The sequence below is a fragment of the Notolabrus celidotus genome, chromosome 19 (assembly GCF_009762535.1).
Source record: "Notolabrus celidotus isolate fNotCel1 chromosome 19, fNotCel1.pri, whole genome shotgun sequence".
NCBI lineage: Eukaryota > Metazoa > Chordata > Actinopteri > Labriformes > Labridae > Notolabrus > Notolabrus celidotus.
In genome coordinates this window covers 7993334-8009883 of record NC_048290.1, presented here as the reverse complement: position 1 = coordinate 8009883, position 16550 = coordinate 7993334, and the positions used below count along the sequence as shown (strand labels likewise).

The 16550-nt window shown below is 42.0% G+C and overlaps 1 protein-coding gene across 3 annotated transcripts in view; it reads left to right on the top strand.

Annotated features, from left to right (window-relative positions):
* The window catches only part of rapgef1b (Rap guanine nucleotide exchange factor (GEF) 1b), a 64767-nt gene that overhangs the window by 21202 nt on the left and 27015 nt on the right, over positions 1-16550 (top strand). For all 3 annotated transcript variants that reach the window (XM_034709598.1, XM_034709597.1, XM_034709599.1), the window contains exons 2-3: positions 12600-12745; positions 15087-15265. In XM_034709598.1, coding sequence (XP_034565489.1) covers positions 12600-12745; positions 15087-15265 — 325 coding nt within the window. The remainder of the gene's footprint in view (positions 1-12599; positions 12746-15086; positions 15266-16550) is intronic.

Genomic DNA, 16550 nt, shown 5'->3' with positions numbered 1-16550 from the left:
AACCTGTGTAATTATAGAACAGTGCATGGTCTGCTCTCACCTCAGCAGCCTTGAGTTGAAGCTCAGTTTATATAATGCTGTTATGACTATGAAACATTTTGTTTGCTGCCTCAGACCTTATTTTCTCTCATGCTCTGGTACAGTAGAACCATGTGACTACTTTCCTTGCACAACACTGTTGCAAAACATTGCTTGAAGCCAGTGTTTTATTGCTGTACATGACGGAGGATTCAGATGATAGATGATGCATTGTGTGACGGCTGTTTTTCAGAGCGGTGTCACTCGCTGTTGTTGTTGTTAAATGTTTGAACAAAAGGGAGAAAAAGAGGCTCTTGTTGACCGGACTATTACTCTTAATGTGATCGCTGGCATGTGTTGAAGCAGAGATGTAGGGCAGTGAAGTGGTCCACACAGAATGATAAAATGTTTGTTTTTTAGTAAATGAATGATGTCTCTTAATCTCCTCTGTAGACTGGATGGAATTATCTGAGTGTGATGCTGCTGCTGTCTGACTTCAGCAATGTATCCACAGTAATAACAAAGTTAAACAAGAATGTAAGGTGTGTCACCTTAGAGATTAGGCTGGATTTTGTTATGTGTCTCTTCATGCTGCTTTAATGTGACTAGGGATGGAAACTTTAAGTATTCTCTGTGATCGATAGGGATGTAACGATACACTCAACCCACGATATGATTCGAGCCCCGATTCTCTAACGATTTTCAAGAAAACTGGATTAAACTCAAAATTTAAATAACTTTTATTTAATTTCAATTCTCAGATATGGAGTGTTGCACAATGTATATTTTTTCTTATTTATTTGTAAACAAAGTAATCCTGTTGTAACTCAAATAAAACCACTGCACACTAAAATCACCATACAAAAATACCTTGTTGGAAAATTTCAAAACAATTATAGAGAAATTGAAAGTGAACGATTCCCAAATGAAAGTATTAAATATTAAAACAAATAAGGTAAATGTCTTTAAATTAGGGATGTAAATTTCAAGTATTCTCCTTGATCGATCTTTGGAAATGTTAACAATCAATTATTGTTTAATCATTAAAAAAAACGTAAAAGTTTTCCATGTCAAAAACAAAGCCAAATGCGTTTTTTCCCCTATATCAAATTTTCCTTCATGACACATGTATATAACTGATGCTATTAAACAGCTACGGATCATATTGAGGTGTTCAAAATGTTAAACACGCTGAATATCAACGTGTGGAGCAGGCTTATAGAAATAATCTCTGTGGACATACAGTCATAAAAAGTGAAGGCCCAGACTACAACATGTGGATCTACTGCAACAAGAGAACTGAACTGAAACATATTTCAGACTTGAGTCACGTAAATCTGATGTCATGACGTGCCTCTTCCACGGGCTCGAGCGGGCAGCTGGTTCGCGAGTTCAACCGGCTCCTCGCCGGCCCTGAAACTGCCTCAGTCGGAAAGGGGTAACAGTGTCCAGTTTTCTGCCTTTCTGTTTTTATTGAGAAAAATAAGCACTTGTACATGGTCAGGTGTCAGTCGGGGGCGCAACCTCTTCAGAATCAGTCCGGCGGCAGAGAAAAAAAGCGCTCTTGGAGGTTTGGTGCACAGCCGCAGCCCCCAGCTGAGCGTCTCTCCGCCTTAGCAGCTGATTCACATCGAAACACCCGTAGTTTCACGCAGGAATCAGATCCCATTTTCAGATTGAGTCTCATTCTCTTCCTCCGTCGTCCAAAACAATCCCTCAAAAGTGACAAACCAGTGAGCAAGTGCATGAGGGTGCTTTTGGTTTCTGTTTTATCTCAGAGTGCCATCTCATGACTCATAGGGGTAACAGTGTCTGCTTCACAGAGCAGGACTTCCCCCATCTGCATGTATTCCTCCTCCTCATCATCATCATCATCATCATCATCGTTTACTGTGTCACTTTTGTCGTTAGATCTGAGAGCAGATGGAGCAAACACTTAAAGTGCAGAGATATGTTCAGCTTCCTGACACACAGGCTGAACATTACTGACCCAACACAGTGTCAGTAAAGCCGTTATGGATCTGGTTTGCTGTTTTGTAATATGGATCTGGGTTATAGATCGCCTCTTGTTGTGTAGCCACGCTCTGTTAGCCACGCTCCACCAGTTCAGTCTGTTCTTAGCATACAGAGCGCCTCCGTCCCCACATTGATATTTGCTCGTGGCCATTGACCCATAGTTGGTGGGCTTGCTTTACTAGTCGTCGACATACTGACGGGCATGTTTGTGTAAGTTATTTATAGTGTGAAATATTGGCTGATGTGGTGCTGATGGAAGACTTTGTCCTTTTTTTTTTTTCCAAGCAAGAAGAGATGAAGGGTTTTCTTTCTTTTCGTTTCTTTTCAAGAAGGTGACAGTTTTTTTTTTTCAATTTTGAGTTAACAAACCATCAAACAGAAACACTCTTCAAACTCAGGTGCTCAGAAAAACGAAAGTGTTTCATGAATGTAGTTTTAAGTTGAACTGTAAATGAGTGAAAGTGTCAATTAGATATAAAGAGGTACTAAGGCTGGGCTGAAATTATCTTTTTTTTTTCATTCTTTCATGATATCCATACATAAAATCCTGAGATCAACCCATTAACATATTCTCTCTCCTGTTGTTGGCCCCTTGTTTAATGAGACCACATGAGAGGCTGCCACTTCAAAACAAACAAGGCAGGACTCAGGGCCGCTCTACTGAAGGCACCGACAAACCTTAAAGACAGAGAAGACCTAGACACAGGCAAGGCCATATGCAAGATGTGCAACATGGAGGTGAAATAATGTGGAAACACTGCAAATCTCCTTTGCCAAATTGAGCCCTAATTTCAACTGAAATATCCCTGAATGAATCAATATCAATGTTGAATCAAATTGAATCAGAAGTCAACTTTGAATCAAGACCTTGTGAATCAGAATCAGATCAATTCATTGATACAAAACCCTGTCAAGTACCCAAAGGTTCTCTAATAACCCCCAACCGGCCCTGAAACTGCCTTGGTTGAAAAGGGGTATAAGTATCAAAATAGGAAGCAACTATTCAACACCACTAAATGTTTCAAACAGGACAGACAGATAAGAGAAAAGGTAGCTTTTACTCTCAAGAAAAAAATACGTAATCGCACAATTCATTAAATTTGGTCTTGATTTTGAAATTTTATCATCAACCTATGGTTGTGAAAAACCCTCCAAAAGAAATGTGTGTAAATTTAACTCTTAATACATCTTGAATCAAAAGCTGATGAAAGAAAATCAGGTAGAAGCAAGCTAGCCAGGTACCCAAAGTTCTATTGAGGTTAGCATAAAAGGCTGAAATCAAGCTCTGAGCATCGTTAGCTAAAGGCTCTTACAGACTGCCATTTGAAGGTGGAATATTGACCCCCTTGTTACACCTTGTCTGCAATGTGTTACACACCGTAATGTGAAATCACACATTGGAGTTCAGTGAAGGTGAAACTAAGTTCCTAATGTTAGGATCTCTTGTTTGAAAGGTGACTGTGGAAATCTAGCATGCCTATCCCATTCATACGCTGAGCAACTTACTGGAGAACTTGCAATTGCATAGATTTAGAACTGACTGCTGCTTTCTGTTTGTGTACATCCAAAACAATGGCTGCAGACCTGTTGCCTGTTTACATCTGGAAAGGTCGCTGTGTGACCAAGCTGTGCAGAGCTCTCTGAGTCACTCATACTTGAGTCTATTATTGTTATTTAAGGACTTCAGGAGTCATTTTGGCGTGAGTGGCTGAAAAACTGCAGTCATTTTATGTGTCAGCTTGCATTGCTTAATATGATTGTCCACATGAGTTATCGTCCTCATCTCATTTACTCATCTTTAATTGAAATCCAATAGACGAGTGGACTGAGCACTTAGCATCCCTTGTGTGTGATTTACTGACTCAGGAAGTGGACTGGGTGCTCTCAGGGTTCTTGTGGCTCTTCGTCGAGCAGCACAGCTGGAAAACTGTAAAAACCAACCACTGGACTTCTTCCTCCATTACTCCTCTAACCAGCCATTAACCAGAGCCATGCTCGGTCTGCATTAGAGCGTCCTCCTGTCCCGTCCCTGCCATCCTTGAACTGTGGCTTGGTTCACAGTATTAACACACTCACAAACAAACGCACACACACTCTCTTGTGTCCTTCAGTGCAGCTTGTTGATAACCGAGGGCATGAAGAGGATTGGTATTGAAAATTGAACACAGCCCGCAGGAAGCTAACCGCTACAATGCAGAGGATAAATAATTCACTGAGCACTTGACTATTTCCTGTTGAATTTCCTTTCTTTCCTCTCTGTTCCCCCCCCCCCACTGTTCACCTAACGTGCCTCAGGCTTGAATTCCACACTCCTGCTCCACAGCAGGTTTTGCCTGTGGAGATATGATGTTCTGCGGTTTTTGTTTTATAGTGCAGCAGACAGTAAATCACTCTCTTTGTTGACATTTTAACAGACAGATAAGGACTTGTTGCAGGTGAAGTTGCTCATTTAACACTACATGTAATATTTACCTGCGTGTATCCCGGTGTGGGGTTTCTCTGATATTCATTGCTGCTACTTAAATGTGTGCAGAGATCATAAACTAGAAGATTTTATGTTTTAGAAGTACCGCAGATAATAACTCAAGTTTGAGTCGATGCTTTACAGAGAGGTAGAGTTGTCCTTCATCCATTTTTACATCGCTTTCTAATTGAAATACTTCTACTTGTACTTTCTGCCCTTTTCACATCTGCTATATCTTAATAAAAGATGGTGCTGGTTTCCCCCACCCAAGTTTCTTGCTCTATGCTTTGGCCCATCTCTCAATAGAGATATAAAAAAGCCCCAAATAACCCCCCAACAAAGGTTTCAGGTCAGCTTATAGCAGTATGCGTATAGTTACTGCTATAGTCAAAGTTTTGATTTAGAAATATCTCAGTTTGTAAAGGATTACAGGATCCACAGAGGATGAACCCTTATTTTTATTCAGCACTTCAATAAACATGATATTTTTAGCGTATTAATTGAAATACACTACCAGTCAAAAGTTTGGAAACACCTTCTCATTCAAGGGTTTGTATTTATTAAATTATTTGAAACACTCTAGATTAATACCAAATACATCAAAACAATGAAAGAACATATATAGAATTATTTAATTAAAAAATGAGTGTTAAACAAACCAGAATATGTTTTATATTTTAGATTCTGTAAAGTAGCCCCCTTTTTTCCTTCATGACAGCTTTGCACACTCTTGGTATTCTCTCAGTCTGCTTCATGAAGTGGTCTCCTGGAATGGTTCCTAATTAACATGAGCCTTGTCAAGAGTTCATTTGTAGAATGACTTTCCTTCTTAATGTGTTTGAGACCATCAGTTGTGTTGTTCAGAGGTAGGGTTAGTACACAATGGATAGCCCTATTTGACTACTGTTGTAATCCATATTATGGCAAAACCAGATTATTTCATAGTTTTGATGTCTTCATTATTAATCTACAGTGTTGAAAATAATTAAAATAAATAAAACTAATTAGAGAGAAGATGTGTCCAAACTTTGGACTGGTAGTGTATACATAACAAGGGGATACATTTCAATGACATGTAAGCCCAGTTTTTCATGGTGCCCAAAAGATAAACCCTCTTTAGCATCACTGTGAGGTCAACAATGAACCAATGATATCCCCATCAGAATCGGCTGTACTTCCTTTTTCAGTGCTAATTTGAAATGTACTACACTAAGATAATTAACAACACAATATAAGGGACGCTGGTGGCCTAGTGTTCCAAGCGCCCCACATACAGAGGGACAGAGGGACCCTCGTCGCAGAGGTCGCTAGTTCGACTCCTGACCGTGACCATTTCCTGCACGTCTTCCCCCACTCTCTGAGCCCCACATTTCCTGTCTATCTGAAGCTATCCTATCAACAAAAGCAAAAAATGCCCCAAAAAACAACAACATCAAAAACAAAACAACAACAATGCAATATTAGACAGTATTATAGTTTTGCTGGTATGTTAGCATTCCATTGTTGGATTATAACACAGTTTTGGCACTGGTCTGTCATTGGAGAGTAGATTGCATACTTAGTTTGAGTTGATCTCTCTCCATCTGGACTCATCAGTCCTGCCCTGATTAGTTGAGATCCATCTTCCACACATACATTTAACTCTTTCCCGTGTGCACACTTCCCGATGAGTTGTTCACCCTTGTCCTCTCACTCTTCAACAGCTGGCAGAGTGACCTTTCCCACTCTTGTTTCAGCCTTTTTAGCAGCCTCATCGTGTCCAAATACGCACACTTTCATTGAGCAGACCTCCCCTCCCTCACTGAGGGAGTTCAGCAGGAGGTGACAGCTGGAAGTGTAACCTTAGGCACAGCCTCCCCTGTATCCCCTCCTGTGAGGGGCCGGCCAGCTGTCCTGTATAGATCACACCTGTACTGAGCAACGACCAGATCAATCTGGCCGCCTGTCAGCTCTTCTGGACAGGCTCATATGTCACCAGTCTTGAGTTGTGTTGGAGGGATCAGGACCTAATGGGATTCTGGGATTTCTCCCTGAAATATTTAACTGTGTATTCAATAGTCAGGCAGTAAATGTGAAGCTAAGTGAAGCTATGTGTGCTTGATTCATTACATTTTGCAGTCTAGATTGTGAATGTTTGCGTTGACTTTGGCAGCCCCACTTAAGCTCAGATACGCAGAGAGAGAGGGGGACTAGTCCATGTGTAGAAAGTGATACACATTCATAATATTTTTAGAGAGATATAAGTCAACCTGATTCAGCCTGGAGGGATTTTACATGAGCTGATGTGTCTGTTTTGTGGTGGGAAACCCCAGGATGACTGGATTTCTATGGAAGGGGCTGGATTTACCTGAATGACTAAACATACTGAAACACACTTTGCACGTCCACAGTCAAACGCAAATTCACTTAACTATGTTTTATCCTGCTAAGCACCCATAAATCCACTCTCCTGCTGTGTGTATGTTTTCTTGTTGTGTAATTAAGCTTTCAGACAATCCAGCAACTGGAGGGCTCTTTGGGCCTGGACGGTGAGAACTCTCCTTCGCTTTGTTCGGGAGTCGTTGAGTGTGGAGTGTTTGTTTAAAACGTCCCTGAGGCCTTTCAAAAGAAGAGATGTGTTTAAGCAGAATGAGTCCAAAAGATGTTTACTCTCTAAATCTTCAGCCTTTCATTGTCCGCGTGATTATTTTTTTATTCTTAGGAACAAAAGTCAGTTATGTTGGAGACTTTCACAAACTGGAGACAAAACAAAATATACGGAAGAGGATTAGGGCCACTGAAAAATTAAGGTCAATATATATTTTTTATTATTATTATGAGAATTATGAGAAAAAGTCAGAATTCTGAGGAAGAAAGTCAGAATTCTGAGATCAAAGTCAGAATGATGAGATTATGTCAGACTTGTGAGATTAAATTCTAATCTGAATTTAAAATCAGAATTCTGAGGAAAAAGTCAGAATTCTGAGGAAAAAGTCAGAATTCTGAGATTAAAGTTAGAATTCTCGTATGTACATCACTTTGGATAAAAGCGTCTGCTAAATGACATTGTAACATTGTAACATTGTAATTCTGAGATTAAAGTCAGAACTCTGAGTTTAAAGTTAGAATTCTGTTTTTCTACGCATTATTCTGACTTGAATTTCCATCTCAGAATTCTGATTTTAATCTCAGAATTCTTTTTTTAATCTCAAAATTCTGACTTTAATTTCAGAGTTCAGTATTTTTTCTTATAATAGAATAAGATCTTTATAATAAAACATTTCATTATTATGATTTTCAAAGAAAAACCTCAATTGTAGATCTCATCTTATTGTGCTCAGCAAGTGACTGAGAGTTCTGTGTGTGTATGTGTGTGTGTGTGTGTGTGTGTGTGTGTGTTCTGATCTCTGTGGGACTATTGCGTTTTACAACAGAGGAGACAAGCTTCACCCTTTATGGAAGTGTAACCGCACTTTACTGTTCATCAGGCTGCCTCTGCGCTCTTTATTACACTGTATTTCAAACGGAGCCAGGGGAGGAAATTTGGGAGCAACCAGCAGGAATCAACACGTTGAAGAGCGGGTACGAATAATCCGATGCATCCTGGGAATGTTGTGGTGTCAGATTCCAAAAACTTGCCCCTTCGCCTCATCTCTAAAAAGCAGTTTTATTGTCAGAGAAATCAAGATGTTGGTGACGAAAACTCTTGGAATCATGTTGAGCAGGTGTACTGGAGAACTTAGAGGCGTGTTATCGTCTGCAGCTGTGAAACATGAAGGAAAAAAAGCTTCTCCTGTATGGTTTCTTCCAGTCTTTTGAGTTCATGACTATTTGCATTCAGTGTAAGAGACGTTACAACCAATGACATCACCACCTCATAACTCTAGACAGCAGCAGGCAGCCGGGTAGAGAGAGGGAGAGAGGGAGGGATGGCCCTGTCTCTGGTGGAGGAGTGGGTGGTGGACGCTGAGAGGCGTACATGACTATAACAGAGCACTTCACTGTGTTCACTGTATTCTCGCTCTCTCGCTTCCAGCCCGTTCATTTCTGTCTGTTGATGATGTCATTTCCATGCCGGGCCAGACTTCCAGCGAACTCCAGGGGGAAGAAGGAGGGGTTCGGGGGGTGGGGGTGGGGGTGGGGTTTGGGGGGTTTGGCTCAGTGTTCTCCGAACTGAAGAGAGAGGGAGTGGGAGGGAGGTGGCGGAGAAGTGAAGAGGGAGCAGAGGAGACAGGCAACCAGCCTCTGTGTGCATGATAAACAGCTGAGCCAGCCACGGGGGGCTGCGATGGCGTCTGAGGGCCGAATCGATCACGGCGGCGATGACTCATTATGCTGATGTCACTGCACTGCTTTGACTCTGGACTGAGATTGTGAGGTTGCAGCTGCAAACCCACACACAGTCCTTCTGGGCCTGTTAGAGCTGGAATTGAGCAAGAACGGGTGAACGGGTCCAGCCTCAGGTCCTGCACTTGTGGCAGGCATATGAGGGAAACCAGGTCAGACTGATATGTGAGGCTGGATTCATACGGAGGCTGCTGTCCAATCACAAGCAGCTCAATGTGCTGCCATAAGGTGAAACGCTGCTAGAAGAGAAACCCTGGCTTTGGGCAAAACTGGCTTCTACAGGAATGTACAGCCTCAGGGTAGATAAAGAAAGATCCTCACACTCTGTCAGCTCCGTCTGAGCTACCCAGACTCTAGTTAGGTGAAACAGCACAGCATCCCCTGTGGCTAAGCTACAAAGTATTGATCCAGACAGCTGTGTAGCAGGTTGTCACCTTCTGCATGGTCCTCATTGTGTCGAGTCACCTGGCTGACTCTCTGACAAGCACTTACATCCTCCCTCTCTCTATCAATCCTGGCCGGTTGACAAAAAGGCCTGCAAGGACAGGAAAATCTGCAGTGTGCTACATAAAAACTGCAACGACTGTATGACACAAGCGAAATAAAGAAATACTAACCAGATAGATAAATAGATAGATGGATGGATGGATGGATGGATGAATAGATCTTTATTTGTCCTTAATAAGGACATTATAAGGACACATAAATAAACAATAAACACCCACCCAGCCTCACAACAATGGTGCACATATACTCACCGGACACATATAAACACACAGGACACATTACTAGGGCATTTTGTTCAGAAGTGATATGGCAGACGGGACAAAGCTCCAGCCAAACCTGGCTTGTCTCCAGTACGGGGATCTATATCTGTGATCATATGGGAGCAGTGTGAAAAATGAGTAGAGGGGGTGTTGGGGGTCCAGTGTCATGGTGTGTGCTCTGGGTATGATTGTTCTGTTGTTGAGGTCAGACAGGTTGGGTGTGGGGAGGTGGATGATTTTGGTGGTTATTTGCTGATCTGTAATTCCTGTGCTTTTAACAAGTCATCTCTCCTCAATACAAATCATTTTAACTAATAGATGAGCTGAATGTTTTCACAACAAAGTCTGCTGTCACTCTTTTCTTCCATTCTCAGCTATTTTGCCTGCAAACCTCAGAGTTGCATTCAAATTATCAACTGTAGTCAATAAGTTATCTATAAGGTTGCATAAAAATGGATCTTCTGTACTCAGGGGTCTAGATATTCTTTATGGGAAATGTTCTGGATTCTATTTGTTGCATGTTGGTAGTCTGAGTATGGAGAGCAAAAGCAGGCAGAATGCAGTTATCTGAAGACAATTAATTTGCCTCTAAACAGTTATCATCTTGCAAGCGCTGCTAACAACCTGCTGTGGATCAAAAATATTCAACCTGAGCAAACAGTCTGTTTGATGCTGAGTCACCAAAGCCAATCAGTGTTTAGATTTCCCAGCTTGTTGTAATGCAGGAGAAATGATGAATCTGACCTGTATTCAATAAAGAAGTATACAGAAAAGGTGGTTTCTTTTCCTCAGGAGGACAGACTTTACAAAGTTTGCCTTTTTTGGCAGACTTCGGATCTTTTTTTTTTTTTTAAGTTATACTTTTGGGCCTTTTTTGTCTTTATTTGATAGGAAAGCTGAAGAGAGACACGAAATGTAGGGAGAAGAGATCAGGGGAAGACATGCAGCAAAAGGTCGTGGCTGGAGTCAAACCGACAACCACTGAAACCACTGCAACAAGGACTGTAGCCTCTGTATGTGAGGCGCTTAGACCGCTAGGCCACCAGTGCCCCTGACTTCAGATCTTTAAATTGAAAATAAATCACAAGAGAAGTGGTTTCTTTTTCAGGCTCATACTGCTGAAGTTTGCCTCTGAAGCCTTGTGTAATTTGCTATTTACAGCGAAACTGAGACCTACCAGAAAATGTTGAACTGGGGCTCCCCTGAGGGATGCAATGAACCAAGAAAGCATGGTGTTGAAGTTCCCATATGTATCCTAAGGGATGCTTTGCATTTGACCCTTAGCTTGCTTTAAAAAAAGGAGAAAGTCTCGGCTGGAGGTTGTTTATTGCTAACCTCCAGCTACTACTAAATACAAAGAAGCTGGCTATCATTGCAAGAGGCATGTATCGTTGAGCTGATAGTTGATGGGTTCTGAGATTGATCTATTGGTGGTTTGATGGCTAGCTTAGGCTTCATCTGTTTGGCCATACAGCCTGTATGCTATCTCATGTGTCCATCTGCAGCTTATGCATAAATATGCTCTGCCTTGTTTTATTTCAGGCAGATTTCTGTGATGTGTTTATTGTGCACTTTCATTTTTCACAGGATGAAAACGTAATCATGCAGCACTACTGACAAGCTAATGTTTCTCTCTTTACTCTGCTAATTGTGTGAACTGGGGAGACATAACAAACACCATTAACCACCCCAGGAGGAGGCTGTTATCTCTGTTACAGCGTGGTTCTGCCTCTGTGGTGACATAACTAGGCTACTGATTCAATTTACAACATTTCTATATTTGTCTGGCTCGCACGTGCCTTCAAACATTAGAGCGTTAATGCATCTTCACAGCTGATTTGTCTACGTGGGGTAAATATATCCAGCTGCTGTGCTTAATGTGAGCGATCCGAGCTGTTTGGACGTGAGGAAGTGGGTCGAATGCAGATTAAAGGTGACACAGCAGTCATGAGATACATTTCCAGTTGTTTATTAAATCAGCCAGCGACCCGTGGGTAACCAGCAGAGCAGCCGGTGTTGTTTATTTGTTGCGAAACACTGAGATAAGGTTTTTAGTGTAAAAGCAGAGCCTGAGGGGTCATGTTTGCTTCATCCTCATCATGCACTTCCAGTGCAAGGGGAAGCTCCGGTGGAAGTGTTCTCATCAACATTTTTAATGAGGCACACAGGCGACCTTGGCTGCCTCAGCAAACTTCGGCTTTTGCTGCAAGTCAGGGATGATGAGGATTAAGGGTTGGGGGGGAGAACTGTAAGACGGGATGCGGATCGATGGTGCAGATGAAAGCGCTCCCCACTTTGTAGCGTAGTTTGTGATGTGGTTAAGCTGTTGATTGCTTTTTAGCATCTAGTGTTGTCGTGGAACCATCATCACATACATTACAGAGGTGCAATTTTGTCGCTGATGAAACCTCAAGCTTCCTGCCGACTCACATCCCAGCTTTGAGCCTTTATCTCCTGATTCAGTCTAGTAGAGAGGTGAGCAGGCAGTTCTCCTGAGATTAACAGTGGAGGAGTCTTTGCGCCCTAGATACACTCAGCACTCTCTCCAGAGAACAAGTGGGATTCTACGAAAATGACTCCACTGTTACAAATCCGCTCTCAATAATGAACCATAAAGCAATTTTCATCCCGGCACTAACTGGAGTTTTTCATTACAGCCAGCCACCCTCTTCTGTTGTCCTTGTCTCTCTTTGTGTGCTCTCACATCTGTGCACATAATAAACTCCTGGAAAAGGCTCCATGACTGTGCCTGTCCTGCAGATTTATGGTCAGGAACCACAAGAGCAGATGAAAACCGGATGTTTCAAATAAAACGTTGTCCTTTGCCTTCTAAAATGCTGGTATTCCTCTTGCATAGAGCTCTTTCAGCCGGTGGCATTGTGAGATTTGATACCAACACGTCCGTGTGCTTGTGCCATCTGTTTTCACTACATTTCTCCTCCCTTCAGAGAGTCCGTCCTTCTCCACTGACCACTCAACTTTGTCTCTTTTTCCCAATCTGTCCACAGACTCGCAGCGGTCCCATCTGTCCTCCTTCACCATGAAACTGATGGACAAGTTCCATTCTCCCAAGATCAAGAGGACTCCATCCAAGAAAGGCAAGCAACTGCAGCCCGAGCCAGCAGCCAAGAGTACAGAGAAACCTGTGAACAAGGTGTGTGAGCATTTGATTGCCGGAAAAAAATCTGTGTGTATTATGGGAAATCCTCCTCTTTCCCACCTATTCCGTGCATTTGTTTGTCTACAATTGTTTTCCTGTGCTCCCCATTGTGTCTCTGTGTGTGCAAGTTCCCCCCCTGGTTCCCACAGCTTCCCAGTCGCTGTGGCGGCTGGCTGAGCTACAGCAGGTGTCTAAACCTATAAAGACATGAATGGAACTGGGCCGCTTCCTGAATGAACTCCTCCGCTGCCTCTTAAGGCTTTTGGTGTAATGAGTATATTCCCCGAGCAGCCCTGCTGTGAAAGACTGGAGGAGCTGAAAGAGCCCGTTGCTGTAGTACCTAGATGGCTCCAAGCCACATCACTTGATGTATGGAGCTTTGAAATGCACATAAACCATGGGAATAATAGAACCATAGGAGAGGAAGCCAGGGCGGTTGTTACAGTCCAAGTACTGAAAACGCTGCGTACTAGAGCCAGAGCGATATGAACATTTTAGAGAGATGCCAATACGGCTATTAGGGTGAAAATGACAGATTACCAACATGGAGGCCAGTGTGTTAAAAATGTGAGTTGGTGAGTATTTAGGTCAATAGGTATGGATGTAAATGTGCAGAATTACTCAGAAAGCTTGTACTTGGATACATAACTTCATCGATGTACGTTTAGAAAATCATACACAGTTAACTAATACTAGTGTGGAGAAAACTCTGCTACATATTACTGCAAACAGTGCTGAGAGTATTGTCTGCAAAGTCTAGAGCTGGATAAAATATTTTGTCCTACAATAAATGTATTGTTAAGGGTTTTCAAATTGACATTAAGCTGAAAACACAGGGACCAATACTAATCTATTTTTATGATAGGGGCATATCAGCCGACAATACATGTGGAGAATGCTCTGCTACATATCGATACAGACAGTGCTGAGAGTGTTATGAGTTATGGAATTGAACAATATTTTGTTTTCTGGATTATGCATAAAACTGAAAATGCACCACAACTAATATAACTGGAATACATCCATATTGGACAATAATAGCTAGCATTGAGAATGCTCTACTACATATTACAGCAAACAGTGCTGAGAGTACTGTTCGTAAACTCTAGAGCTGGATAAAATATTGTGCCGTGTATTAAATGTTCTGTTAAGGAACTTTTCAAATTGGCATTAATCTGAAAACATATTGAATTAAACTCATATTGGCCCACTATGTATGTGGAGAATGCTCTACTACATATCAATGCAGACAGTGCTGAGAGTGTTGTGACTTATGGAATTTAACAGTATGTTATTTTCTACTTTATGCATAAAACTGAAAATGCACCGCAACTTATATATCTTGGATAAGCCTATATTAGACAGTGATATCTAGTGTTGAGAATTCTCTGCTACATTTCTATTACACCTATTACAGCAAACAATGCTGAGAGTATTGGAACAAATGAAGATGGACAGTATGTTGTTTTCTGCATTCAGTATATACGTCTAAGAAACTTTAAAATTAGCATAAATCTGAAACCACATGCAACAAAACTAATTTATCTTTGACTGGTAGACATTGGACAACATTATCTTGTGTTGAGATGCTCTGCTTCATATTACAGCAGACAGTACATAGAGCATTGTACAAATGGAGAAGGATAAGATATTAATCCTTAAATTAAATTTTCTCTTAAATAAGTGTTTTTATGCCTTATATGTTAAAACCCATCCACCTACACTAATATGTCTGAGCTATTTCCAATATTGACCAATAGTATGGAGAATGCTTTGCTGTGTATTTTTTACTCTATCTCAGTCAATCTTTATTTATATAGCACCAATTCACAATACATGTTATCTCATGATGCTGTACAAAAGGAGCAGGTCTAGACTGTACTCTTTGTTTTTATTACTTTCAGATAACATTCAGTCCTGTCACACAGCATGAGACTCAATCTTATCTCATCTTAATCCACCATGAGCAGAGCACTTAGCATTTAGGAGATTGCAGTGGCGAGGAGAGACTTCCGTTAACGGGTAGAAACCTCGAGCAGAACCAGACTCATGTTAGACAGATATCTGCTGAGACCATGTTGGGGGATGGAGGGAGAAGCAGAAAGAGAGAAACGGATTGAGAGAGACAGACGGACCGCAAGTTAATGATAAAAGACAGATCTTGATATTTAGGGAAGTTACAGGCAACAGGTCTCAAACCAGCATTCACAATAATGGTGTTGATACAGGCAGACAGTTACTGTCTACAGACAGTCAGTAAGACATGAGGAAGTTTTCATCTAGGTATGAATCTTATAACATTGCCACTGATACCAATCTGTTCTCTGTTTTGCAGAAGGTGAGCCGGCTGGAGGAGCATGAGAAGGAGGTTGTCAGTGCCCTTCGCTACTTCAAGACAATCGTGGATAAGATGGTCGTGGAGAAGAAGGTGCTGGAAATGCTTCCAGGCTCAGCCAGCAAGGTGCTGGAGGCGATTCTGCCTCTGGTTCAGGTGGAGGCCCGGATACAGCACAGGTGAGACCCAGAAAACAATGAGATAGAAAATACAGAAGTCCTACTTATCCCTCAGGCTTATTTTTTGACACTTGTAAAACACTTTTTTTCAGATACAGTTGAAAACAGGCCTATAGACTTGAATGAATGAATGAATCTCAGCTTCCTGATTTGCAGTTCTTTTCTCACTGTAGATGAAATAACTCATTCTTCACATTCCTCTTGACATAACTCATAACATACCTGGTATTCATGCAGGACATGCTAAAACCAGCATCCTGTTGACTAACACTTGCTCCAGCTTGTGAAGCCTGATATCATGTTGTCAATCCCTCCCCTCCAAGGCGTCCTGAGCTCGACGCCTGAAGCCTCTAAAGCTACACTCATGTGTTACTCAGCGGCACGTTATTTGAATTTCCCCATTGAGATGAATTTACCGATAGACCACGTCTTCTCTTGTTGTTTTCTTTCCCACTTCCTCTCTGTGTTCAAGCGAACCCCTTCCACTGAATGTAACTTAAGCCGCAGTTTTGTTTGGACTGTTGAGACATGTTGGAACTTCTCTGTCTTCGTCTTTGTGCCTCTCCCCATCCGTCAGTGCCGATGAAGGTATGGAGGGTCAGAGGTGACAGATTTAGTATCTCGCAGCTCTGTGTTTAGAGGCCGTTGATGGATCATTGCTGTGGCATTGAGAAGCAGCCATCCTCTGGGGAGTTGACCTCCACTATGATGGAGTCAAACCCTGATAAATCACAGTAGAAGCTTAGATGTTTTTTGGCAAACAAGCGCCTGTACATCAAGTTCGTGTTAAGTGACCAACATTGAAAGGAGACTCGTACCCTGACTTGTTAATGCACAGTTGGTGTTAGATTGTCTACAGTGATTTCAGTCAACATAAACTAGGTCAACAGTGGGTGTAACTCCAACCCGCTGTCTTGGCACACAATTTGATCACAGTGCTTGTTTGCCAGAAGGTTATTATATCAATTCAATATCTACAGACGTGATTTTAATAGCACTACTTAGTCCTGGTGTATCCCTTAGCTTCCTTAGTCTTCCTGGGTCAGACCACTCCACCCTTCCTTCCCCCCCAAATCCCTCTCCTTTCCCCGAAGAGCTGCAGCCGTCTCCTGCTCACCTCGGGGCTAAGCTGTGGAGACACAGTGGATGAATGTTCCGGCGCTGTGAATCAGCTGCAGCATGTCAGCACAGGCCTGCACCACACCTTAGTGTCGGGTCTGAACACATCGTTCACTACAGGCTGGAATGACACCCCGCTCCCCCGTGTGGTTACACAGTGGCCTGT